At 34.9% G+C, this 12,564-nt stretch overlaps 1 protein-coding gene across 3 annotated transcripts in view; it reads right to left on the reverse strand.

Annotated features, from left to right (window-relative positions):
* The window catches only part of PHTF2 (putative homeodomain transcription factor 2), a 133,426-nt gene that overhangs the window by 32,212 nt on the left and 88,650 nt on the right, over nt 1-12,564 (reverse strand). For all 3 annotated transcript variants that reach the window (XM_045828105.1, XM_045828106.1, XM_045828107.1), the window contains 2 exons: nt 7,517-7,682; nt 5,654-5,818 (listed from right to left, as the gene is read on the reverse strand). In XM_045828105.1, coding sequence (XP_045684061.1) covers nt 5,654-5,818; nt 7,517-7,682 — 331 coding nt within the window. The remainder of the gene's footprint in view (nt 1-5,653; nt 5,819-7,516; nt 7,683-12,564) is intronic.

Genomic DNA, 12,564 nt, shown 5'->3' on the forward strand with positions numbered 1-12,564 from the left:
CTAATTATTAGATTAAGTTGCATTTAGTGGTTTAACTTAGTATTAATAATCTTGTTTACCCAAATGCTTTACCATTGGTATACACACATATATATCTCTGATAAATTTATTTTAATATACAATGGGCCTTTGTTACATAAAAATACATGGAAAAAGGAAAAACTTTATACAAGATTCTAAATAATTGAAGAAGTATAAATAAAGAACACAAAGCAAAGAAGTAACCTCTTTCACCCACTGAAATACTCTGAAAAAATATTAGTAATTATGTTAGTATGTAAATACCTAAAAGGCTATAATTGAGGTTCTTCATTTACAGGAATTAAATTTTTCTCAATACCTAAGACACAATATAGACAATAATAAATAAGACTTTTTTTTATTAACAGGCAAATACTTGAGCAGTCCCTTCAGAGACTCCAGTGGGTGAAAGAATGGCTATCCAAAAGAAATGGTTATTAGTATTGTACAAATCAAATGTAAGTTCCACACAAAATTAAAACGTGCTCAATATAGTTGAAATCTATCACAGAACATTATTAAAAGCAATTATATTTAGTTATACTTATATAAATCCCCTTGAATTTTCTCCAGAGTATCATGTGGGTCAAAAACCAAAAATTTTTAAAAATGCATCAAAAGGTTATTCTTAACACTACAGTTACTCAGTTTTATTGGAAATTTTTAGAACTATGTAAGACCTTAGAAATCCCCTATTTGGAAATAAAGAATCAGCCATATAAAAAGATCTAAATGATTTATTTAAGGTCACACAGCCAGATACAGGCAAAAATGGCACTGGATTACAGACCTTCTGACTATGAGGTTAATTTAATTCTGCATATTACCTCCACCTGCCTTCTCTTTTGGAAAAATGCCCGTTAGGATTTCTTGTTAACACACTCATTAAAGCCTAGAAAGTTTCTGTCTTACACCAATAGGCCCTTCTCCTTCCTGATGTTCTGTTGCAAGGTTACTAAAAGGAACAGACAGACTATACTTGTCATATATTCTACAGAGCTCTGACACTTTCTAGTCATTTAGAACACAAACTCCACAGAGTTGCCAAGACTTGGAAGCCCAATCTTCTGATTCTTTTCTTTGTACATGACTCTAAGAAAAATTAAGAGATCAATGGAATGAGACACCAAAGATCATTTAAGAGTGACAGAGGGAGGGAGGAAAATGGATTATACAGGAGAGGAGAAAGGGTAAAACCAAAAAATAAAAGGTGCAATGATAATTTGTAACCTCCTCTGCCTGGGAAAAAAAGTGATTGAAACAGTTATCAATTGCTCCCTTTATCTTTCCCTTGAGCATGGAGATGTGGGAAAAAACCAAGATGAAATTACTTGATATCTTGAAAATGTAAGAACTCAGAGAAGTTTTTTGAAGAAGTATTTATGAAAGTTCATGGATATACTGGAAGGTTAATAGAATCATTAATCAGATAGGATATGCAAAAGGAAAAATTTATTTGGGAAGAAAGATGGAAATGTTAGACCTGAAGTACCTGGGAACATTCTAAGATCAGCAGGCGGTTGAAAACATAGGTCTGGAGGCCAGTAGTCAAAGTAGAAAAAGTGGCTGAAAGCTTGCAGATTGAACCAGAACCTGAGAGGGCAAAAGTTAAGAGCCCAGTGAAAAGGGCTTTGAATTAGCAATAACTGCTGCTTTAAGGATGATTACTTCCTTACTATGAAAGGGTCAAGACTATATTAAGCCAGGGGAAAGAGTACTAGTAGCATCTATTCCATGTGACTGACACCTCCCAGCTATCTCCCATTTTATTCCTTCCTTATCTCTGCCTCCTTCTCTGGGTTGCTTCTCTCCCATCTTCCCTAAGTATGAGTAACACTATCAGAAGACATGAACAGAAGTTACTAAGCTATAGAAACTATCTAGTGCTTCTCATGAACTAAATGCAGATAAGTTGCAAACCAAGCTGAAATGAAAAAGAAAATAATAAATGTAAGTGCCACTCTTAGAATTTACAAAGTAATCAAAATATAAATCATGCAGATTGTCAGTGACTGGAAATTATGGCAATTACACGAGTATCATTTGAGTGGGACCGCAGGGGCAGCCCATCTGAAGACAATTGTAGGGTGCCAGGTGCAGCCCAGCAGGACTGGGAGACGGGCTACACAACGAGGATTACTTGAATAAGTAAGTATATTGAGGACAATGAAATTGATTTTTCAGTGATAGAGAACAAAAATATAAATGAAAAGTGAAGGAAAGATGAAATGTACTCTGTGGTACTGTATTTGAAATGGAGCTATCACTGAAAATTTATGTTTTATATTGGGTTGGCCAAAAAGTTCATTTAGTTTATTCCATAAAATAAAAGATGCATTTTTTCATTTTCACTAACAACTACTGATTTGGATATTTTGAGTTTGTCGGCTACCGCCCACTATTGGCTTCTAGTGGTAGAGGTCAGGAGTGCTCCTAAACATCTTTCAATACATAAGACAGCCCCACAGCAAAGAATTATTCGGCCAAAATGTCAAAAGTACCAAGAAACTTCACAAACACTTTTGACACATTTGATGAGTCACAACACTTTCTCCATATACTGCACAAATCCTTTTTTGTGTGTTTCAGTTGTGTTTCTATCTTTCTTGAAATAACAAAGCATAATATGCCAAAAATGTTGCAATTTTCTTCTATCTTCAATATTAAAATGGCTGCACAAAATTTTACCAATTTTGATAATTTTTTTAAATGCACACTGATATGACAGCTGTCATGATACAACCTCACAAAATTGTTTTGAATAAAGTTAAAGACAGCTAAGCACTACTAGAGCCAATGTAAGGAAAAAACTGAATGAACTTTTTGGCCAACCTAATAATATATTTAGATATAGAAATAAATATGAGTGTAAAGGGATAAATACACACTCACATTTTCTAGCCCTACCCACTGAAGAAGGCCCGTGGGTAGCAACACCCCAACAGTCATGAGCACATCTACTACTCAGATCTTGATTTCTATATACCACTCCCCTTGAAGAAATAGCTGAATCTAGGGGTGAGGCAATGGAAGTACAAGCTGAACATGAAATATTCTGTTGTGCCAGAAAATAAGGAAGTCCTCAAAGAATGATAAGGACATGTCAAAAAGGCAAAGAAACTGCTCAAAGGGACTCTGATGGCCAAATTTAAGACAATCTGATCATCAAATGATAGTAACAAATTAAATAAAATAGAAATCCATGAGTAAATAAAGAAGAGAAAGTTATTCCTTAAAGTAGAATGACAATAAATGTAGAAGGAATGATGGAGTTAGGAAAATCACTATTTGGTAACATTTACAATAATAATTCACACAAGACTAAATGAAAGTAGGTGAAGGGATTGGCCAAAGAATGCATGAGGTCTGTCCAGAAAAAGTCCAGCCATTGTTAATATAACAAGAATGGTTTGTGTGACACCCATGTAACCTGGCAGCCAAGGAGAGTGGACTGGAATGCACATGCCTGAAGAATGCTGAGTTCATTATACTAGTCAATGGGGCTGTTGAGTGAGCATGTGTATACTATGTGGCCATCGCATCCAAATGACTGGGTGAGCAGAGCAATGAATCTACATCAAATTTTGCATTAAGCTTGAACATTCCTCTGTGGAAACTATTCAGACAATTCAGAAGGGAGCAGTTATGGGGAACTGGTAACTGGCAGCTTCCTCATGACAATGCATCTGCTCCTGCATCACATCTTGTGCAGCAGTTTTAATCCTTGTACCAAAAATTTCTGGTGGGATTATATGCCATTTCATCTTATACAGTGGACTGCACTGTATGAAGATCAATTTATTTAATCTTTAACTTTCCCTTTAGTGTTAAAAACAGTAAATATGGAGATTAAATGGAACAGATATCTTTAAAGTAGGTCAGAAAGCATGTAAGTTAATATGTTGACCTGGTTTTATTTTGATTTCTGTGCTTAAAAGCACCAAGTCAACTTATATCACAGGTGGCTAACACAAGGCCCACAGGCTGAATCTGACCCTCCATCTTGTTTTATCTGGCCCTGCACCTTGTTTCTACCTGGTGGCAGCGCTGAACTCCTTGCCCCTAGTTAAGGAGTAATTATATTTATACAGTCCTAAAATTACATTCGGCCCTTTAAAGGCAACTATCAGGCTGATGTGGCCCCCGGTAAAAATGAGTTTGATACCCCTGAATGTTACTTTTTCTACTAAAAAAAAGAGCATAATTCCTATTCACTGTCTGTTTCTGAATAATATTGTGATGGCCAAATGAACCTTAAAAGATATGAAAGAAAATGTAGGATATATCTGAATTCTGAAATAGGCATTATACTGAAGAGATACAGTATGTTTGAACTATAAGACAAACCTTTTTACCACATTTTTTGCTTCAAAATTTTTTCCCCCTATTCTCCTCCTCTAAAACCTAGGTGTGTCTGGGGTCTAGACCATAAGATGCACCTAGGAAAGAGGAGGAAAACAGGCAAAAAAATTTTGAAGCTGAAAATGTGGTTAAAAAGTGCATCTTATAGTCCAAAAAAATATGGTACAATGTAAATGCATTCTACATTATATATCTCTAATATATATCTACATAAAACTATCCCATCCTACTGTGTGAAAGGAGAGCAATTTAAAAAAAGGAAGAAAAAGGAAAAAAGACTAAGAGAGATACAGACAGAATCCAATACAAGTTAAAAACGAAACCAAACCTGTATCTTCTCTGGAGGAAGCAACTTAATGCAATATTACAGCAAACTATTAAAATTTTGGAAAATTTCCCCCAAGATTACAATCAATGAAAATATGCTCAGGATATAATTGCTTAGTTATATACCTAATGCATGATGAACTTTCAAAGAGCACAATCACATATTGATAAAACAATGATACTAGTAGAGGAGTTAACAAAAGTGACCAAAATAGTTATTTGCAGTATCCCTTTTCTTGATTCATTAATTTAGCAGCTTTTATCAGTTATACTCAGTATTTTGATAATAGCTTTTTAACTTTTTTCAAATTTATTAAATATATGTACACTAGTAATATAACCCTTAAGTGTTTTAAATTAACTATTCAAAATAATTACATAAGATTGAGTTAGGTTTAATTTACTTTTCAAGTTTGCTATCATTACATTTTCTTACTTGGTATTTTAAATATTTATTGTGGTACAAGCTATACAGAAAGCCCAATATATAATGAACAGAATTTCATCCAATAATGTATTTTTAATTCTTTTAAATAAAAATGCCTATGTTTTAGATCAGATAATTTTAGATAATTGAGACAGGAATTAAATTTAAAAATCATACAACTTTCATGATATACCAGTAAAGCCAATTTGATCTATATTGCTGATAAAGATAAAATAACCAATTTAACTGAAGTAAAATAGGACTTAAGAAATCACAAAAGAAACCAAAATCAAGAAACGCAACTAAATATATTTTGATGGTATATATTCATTCTCATATAAATATATTTATACATATACTTTATTTTTCTATATAGTAGTATAATTTATCAAAATATAATCCATAATAGGGTTGTAATATGTAAAGTCATTAATATTCATTACCCAAGACTGAAGTGCCAGAAAAGGGATAGATAGTGCATCTCTATATCATATAAAGCCTTGAATAAATACAAACCCTGATAAAAAGAAAGCAGCATGCCAGAGATCTCTGAAGACTGCGCCAACAGTGTATGAGGTGCTTGTACCGTAGCTCTGGACTGTTCCTTCCTGTGAGTTATCTGTGGTACTAGAACCATCTCCTTCCCTATGTACTTCCAAATGGGCTGCTTTTCTTAATTTCCTTTAAGAGAAGAGATTAAGAATGGAAGGTAGCTTTAAAATTTAAAAAATCACCTTCATGGTAGTATGTTCAAAATTTTGGTAAACACATACATAGGAACTTTAATACATGATAAAGTTCATATTTACTGGATAAAGTTAACCCAAATATAAAGTACATATTCAAGACCAAGTTCTATAAATGTTAAAGTATTATCCCTTGCTTATACTGATAGCCAATGGATATTAGGTAGTAAGGACTATATTACTTCCCTATTTAAATGCCACTATCTGCAAATAAATAAAAATTTTAAATCAAAGAGAATTGTAATCTAACTGATCAGCAATGTTATTTATCTATTTATATTTTCAAAATGAAAAGGGCTTAAATATCAACATCCCCAAACTGCAAGTGCCACAATCTTTTAGTAACAATATTCCAAAGAGGAATTATTCCAGCCTTGGCTGGGTGGCTAATTTGGTTGGAGCATTGGCCCATACACCAAAAAAGTTGCTGGTTCAATTCCCAGTCAGGGAACATACCTAGATTATTGGTTCACTCCCCAGCCAGGATGCATACGGGAGGCAACCAATCAATGCTTCTCTCTCACATTAATGTTTCTCTCTCCTCCCTTCCTCTCTCTCTCTCTCAAATCAATAAACATACCCTCATGTGAGGATTTAAAAAATAAAGAGATAAAAATAAAAAAGAGGAATTGCTCTAAAAGACCTTTAAAACAGAACTCCATTGTACTGAGTGGCCAGTGAGACTTGCTATGTTTACTTAATCTAGGGGCAATGTTAAACAGCTTCAAATAGCATTTAATAAATAGAATTTAGCTAAATTATTTTGTCTCTTGTTTTTGCCAAATCATCATAGAAGTACAAAGGTTTTTAAATAGTGGATATTACTAACTCCAACTAAAATATTGGGTTGGCCAAAAAGCCCACTTAGTTTTTTCCTTAATATAAAAGACACATTTTTCATTTTCACCAATAACTTTATTGATTTGGATATTTTGAGTGTGTCATCACCGGTGTGGTGTAATGTTGGTTGTTCTCAATGTCTCAATATTCACTATCAACTTCAACCACTCTATCAGACTGTGGAGCATCATCGATTGAGAAATCTCCAGCATGAAACTTCACAAATCACTTCTGACACATTCGATCAGTCACAGAACCTTTCCATACATTGCACAAATCTCTTTTTTTGTGTTTCAGTTGCATTTTTATCCTTCTTGAGATAATAAAGCATAATATGCCAAAAATGTTGTGTATGTTCTTCCATCTTTAATGCTAAAATGGCTACACAAAAATTCACCAATTTTGGTAAGTTTTTTAAAAAATGCACGCTGATATGACAACTGTCACAATACAAACTAACAAAATTATTTCAAATGAAGTTAAAGACAAACTAAGTGCTACTAGAGCCATCTTACAGAAAAAACCAAACGAGCTTTTTGACCAGCTCAATATATTCCCTACATCACTATTAGGTGCCTAGAAATTAGCTTCAAGAAAGGAAATAAAAATAAAAACAGATATGTGGTTTCAAAATGACCTTGAAGCAAATATAGAAACAAAATCATATTTGGTATCTGATTCTGAAGGTCACTATTTTATTTGAAAGAGTAACTTTACAAGGTAACATTTTACTCAAGTCAAGAACAATTCTAGGTTCAAATTACAGAAATCTACAAAAAAGTTTATTCACTACCTTCTTCTTTTACCGCCTGTACTTAGAGGAGGCTTGGGTGTTCTTGTTGAAACAATCTGGCAGTGCACAGTTCCCAGGAGCAGCATCAGCCATATTGGCCCAATCACTTCTGTCAGAGGTATGTTATGTGGGCTAGAAGTGGAACAGAACAGTACTATTGCAGCAACTAAAAAAAGGGAAAGAAAATATGTTATAGATCTGATAGTCACTTTTTTTAAACTTTAAAAATTGTTTTAATATTGCTTCTTGACAGATTATTTTTCTAAATTTGAGTAAGTTTCAATGCTTTCCCAGATAAATTCTTTCAGACTGGCTAGCCATACTTGCTGTTCAGTAATAAACTCTTGGGTCAAGATAACAATGAACATAGTCTCTAAAGTACACACTTTAACACTACAATGAAAACTAGATGCATATGAATCTAAGGGCATTCCTGGTAGGATCCCAGACAGCCAACAGAACCACACTAATCTCAAATACACTTATTCCTTTGGCAAACAAACACGGAGGTCTATAATAAGTGTATAGTAAGGCCACAAAGAACTTTTCAGTAAAGGTCTATCTACCCAGAATTAATAGCACAAATTTATTTGGGCATATCTCTCAGGGAAATCACTAAACAGCCATTAATGCTAACCACTGACACATGAAGAAGTCTTGTTTTAGTCCGCTTAGCATTGCTCAACTTAGTAGACATAAACTCTCTTTATTTTGGGGGAATCTGCTTCCTTTATCTGTCAATTGAATGCTCTTATTTCTCCCATCTCAAGGATAAACCTGTATGTATTCTGGGGTTGCCACAGTTTTAACTCTGGGAATGGTAATTAATAAAAAGATGGACATGTGACCCAAGCAGGGCCAATCAGAATCTCTCACATGGAGAAACAGAGGTATTTGAAGGCCTTTCTCCTAAATCAAACACTAAGGACTACACATATAAGAAATTGCCAGGGGCACCTCAGCCATCACTCAAAAAAAAGCCTCCCTAAGGATGAGACCAGCATAAGAAAAACAGCATAAACAGTGAAGATATCACTTCAGCCTCTATTGCTTGAATCAAGGGCCTATGAGTACCTAATTTGGCTTGGGAGCCAAATTGAAGAATTTGAGTATTAGATTTCTTTTTTGAAAATAATGTTTCTAATCCTTACCTGAGGATATGTTTATTGATTGTGGGGGGGGGGGGAGGAGACTGCAAAGGGGGGTGGAGAGAAAGACAGAGAGAGAAGCATTGATTGGTTGTCTCCCATACAGTGTCCTGACTGAAAATTAAACCCAAAAACTTCATGGTCTATGGGATTATGCTCCAACCAACTGAGCCACCTGGCCAGGGCAAGTATTAGGAGATTTCTGTTCATTTTGTAAGGTGTGGTCACTGGAATGTGATTGTTTAATATTTTGAAGAGGTTCATACTGATGCATTCGAGGGTAAAATGCCATGATGTACATAATTTACTTTAACAAGAGATTAAGTAAATCTGCTAAAATGTTAATAATTATTAAATCAAAGAGAGGGGCATATGGGTGTTTAGGGTGACTATGTAACTTATCATTTAAATCAGGACTCTTGTGAAAGTGAGATAAGAGATGTTAATAAAAACATGAGGACAACACAAGTAAACTTGGACAGTTAGATACTTCCAGGCAAATTGGAACATATGACCACTCCGGTTATTACACAAGTCTATCTAGTTTCCTGGAGGTTTCTGAAAAACTTTTATGATAACAGTAAAGACAATAAAAAACTTTCTACAAAAGCTAGTTTTCATTTGGTTTCTGCCACCTGAAACTGAAGGAATCCTGGTCTACCATACCAAGATTTAAGCTTAAAACACCACTTTATCTTCTAAGATGTTTAAGAAGTATCATAAAACAAATTTTAGCCTTATGTTCTCCTGAGTAATAAGATTCTTTAAAAGGGAAAAAAAAAACCACTTAAATTTTTAAAAATGCTGAACATTTTTATGAATTACCCTGGAATTTAACTCAAGTTCTTTATAGTAGTTTTATAATAGAGCCTGGAATCTGGAAAAATAGAGAGTTTTTGCTTTTATTATGAACTGCAATGTGACCTTTATCCAGTTCCTTAACTTTCTTGAGCCCTGGTTTATTCCTGTGCACAAAAATAGTATATAGATACATAGGTTTCAAGTGGAGTAACACACACATAACCACTTTGAAAAGTTCCTTACATACAGTAAATGTGTACTTAACACTGATAAACACCATTAGCTATTATTAACTATCTTTCAAAAGGAAGGGGATGCAAATGCTATTTTTTGAAAAGAGGTTCAGAATTTTAGGTACAAAGAACATCTTAAAGAACTTCAGATTTGATGTACTTTTTTGCTGGTTATTTATCTTTCAGCCTTTTGACCACCATTTTCTTTAATGCTATGGCTGGGAAGATAAAAACTGCATTTTCTGACTCAACAGAAGGTTGTTACATTCTGTAAAATTCTGCCAATGGAAAGCATTAGAAAAGGGGAGAAGGAAGCTGCTTTATTCCTCTCTTTTTCCTTCTTCCTTCTGGCTGTGTCCCTCAAAGTGGCCATTTCCCCTCCATGGGCTCAGTTCTTGAGCAGGTAGTCCTGGTATCACCTCCTCCCTTTTGTTCTTGAGTAAAGGCTTAGAAAATATAAGAAGAAAACATTCACTTCTCTGTTATATTTTTGATCATTTAACGAAATCCTGTGAACCAGATAGTAGTAGTGTTGAAGATTTCTGCTAAACAGTACATCTAGAGATTTCTCCAAGAGGTCAACTAAGACAAAATGTTCTTTACTGGGCACAAGTAGTTCCAAGGCAGAGCTTTATATACTGGTCAAGCAGAACTCTACAATCATCAGGAATATAAAATTCCTGAAGTTCAATTTTTCAGTCTGTTAATTTTTAGGATTTAGTGGCTGGTGTTAGGTATTAGGAGCAAAAAGACAAGTAAAACATAGTCTATGTTTCCTACCCCTCTTCAGGTTAGAGGGAAAAAGGTGGACATAAAGAAAAATTAAAACACCTATAATGTATGGAATTGGGTACCCACCCTCATAATTCATATTTTGAAGCCCTAACCCCTCAGTGTGACTATATTTACAGACAGGACCCAAAGGATGTAATAAAAGGTTGAATAAAGTCATAAGGGTGGGGCCTTAATCCAATGACTGATATCCTTATCCTTATAAGAGGAAGAGATACCAGAGATCTCTCTCCATTCACACACAGAAGAAAGATTCTGTGAGGATGCAGTGAGAAGGCTGCCAAGTACAAGTCAGGAAGAGAGTTCTCACCAGACCCCAACACAGATGGCACCTAATCTTGGACTTTTAGCCTCCAGACTGTTAGAGAGTAAATTTCTGTTGTTTAAGTCCAAGCAAAATAATAGAATACTTATGATAAATGCCACAATATACAAAGGAAGACAAAAAAATAAAATTTATTTATAAAAAATTGTGCATTTATTCTTACATGTTTAAAAATCAATCCCCTTCACAGTATTCTATTTGATGTAACACACCTATCGACACTTTTTTCCACTGCCCAAAAACAGTTTTTGAACTTGTCAATTTTGATGCCTTTTATTCTTCTGCCGTTTTTGTTTTACCTCTTCTACATTAGCCCTTCTATGTTTCCCTTTGAGGACTTTTTTCACCCAGGGAGACAAACAAACAAAAAAAAGTCAGTCAGGACAAGACTGAGTAAATAGGGAAGGTGGTACATGGGGGTCATGATGTTTTGGGTCAAAAAGTGCTAAACACTCAGCGTGGTGTGGGCAGGTGCACTCATAAATCCCCTATCATGAAATGGGCAAACACATTGAAAAAGTCTTCAAAAAGAATTCACTGACGCTGAACACAGCCTCTCACTACACTGCCAGCTGGTACATTGATACAGATGTGTTCCTAGAACACTCACCTAGCAAGGGAAGCCTATTCTACAAGGGGCCCACCTTCCAGAAGATAATTCTAGTTTTTCTTTGGGCGGGGGGGGATGTTCCCTCCCACACAGGAGAAACAGGTAGCTACCTCCCAGGTAGCTAAACTGGGAGGTTATAAAAAGGATTCTGAAAGAAGGCAATAACTAATGCCTAATTTAACTTTGAGAGAACAAATAGGAGTTGACTAGGTAAATAAAAGGGAAGAGGGCTACCCAGGCAAAGATTTGCATGTCCAAAGGTATATAATGGGGGAGGGGGGAACCACAGAATGTTTGAGAAACAGCAGGAAAGAGTTAATTTAGTCTGGTTAAAGTTGGGGAGAAGCACAAGAGATTAACTAAAAAACTTGCCTTATATCTTGAAATCAATGATAACTAGGGAGCAACTTAGACCTTAAGCAGCTGGTTTGGATTTGTAATATAAAAGGTATATGGACGGAAGAAGGTAAGATCTCTTGGTAGTAATCTGGAAAGAAACGATATAAGCAAAAAGTAGGGATGGAGCTGAGAATATGAAGTTGAGATACTTAAAAGGTACGTAACTGAAGTAAAAAAAAAACTATATGGAGTTATATAGAACCAAATCTAACTGCACATGATTCTACCTTTTGGGAGGTAAGGGTTAGATAGAGAATGAAGGTATAACTCAGAGTACTCTACCCTACTTTTATATACAAGGAAATGGAGGCACAGGTGTTTCTAAAGGTACTAGCAGACTGCTGAAGGTTATTAGGGTCATAGCAGAACTTGGTCACTGGCTGTGTAACTTGAAGCAATTAAGTCACTTCTTTAAGTTTTACTGGGATGTTCAGCGTTCAACTTATGAACACACAATGTTCTTCAGTTCTGAACTGACAAATACCTTTTCAGGCCTATTCTAACCTGTGTTCCCTATTTAACTTAGGAAAGCCAGCCAGTAAATTTTAGACATAATATTTCATTAACTTTTAGTTATACTAGAAACTAGAAAGTACCAATTAAAAAAACATAATGCACAGTGGTTACAATCGATGGTACTGATTATTATTCTCATAAGAAACTTCACTTTCTGACTGCTTCAGAATAAAGTTTTGCTAAGCTACAAAGCACTAGGAGATAATTATACTTAGCTCTTTTAA

The sequence above is a fragment of the Phyllostomus hastatus genome, unplaced genomic scaffold (assembly GCF_019186645.2).
Source record: "Phyllostomus hastatus isolate PE091 unplaced genomic scaffold, TTU_PhHast_1.1 phas_scaffold_78, whole genome shotgun sequence".
In the NCBI taxonomy this organism is placed as follows: domain Eukaryota; kingdom Metazoa; phylum Chordata; class Mammalia; order Chiroptera; family Phyllostomidae; genus Phyllostomus; species Phyllostomus hastatus.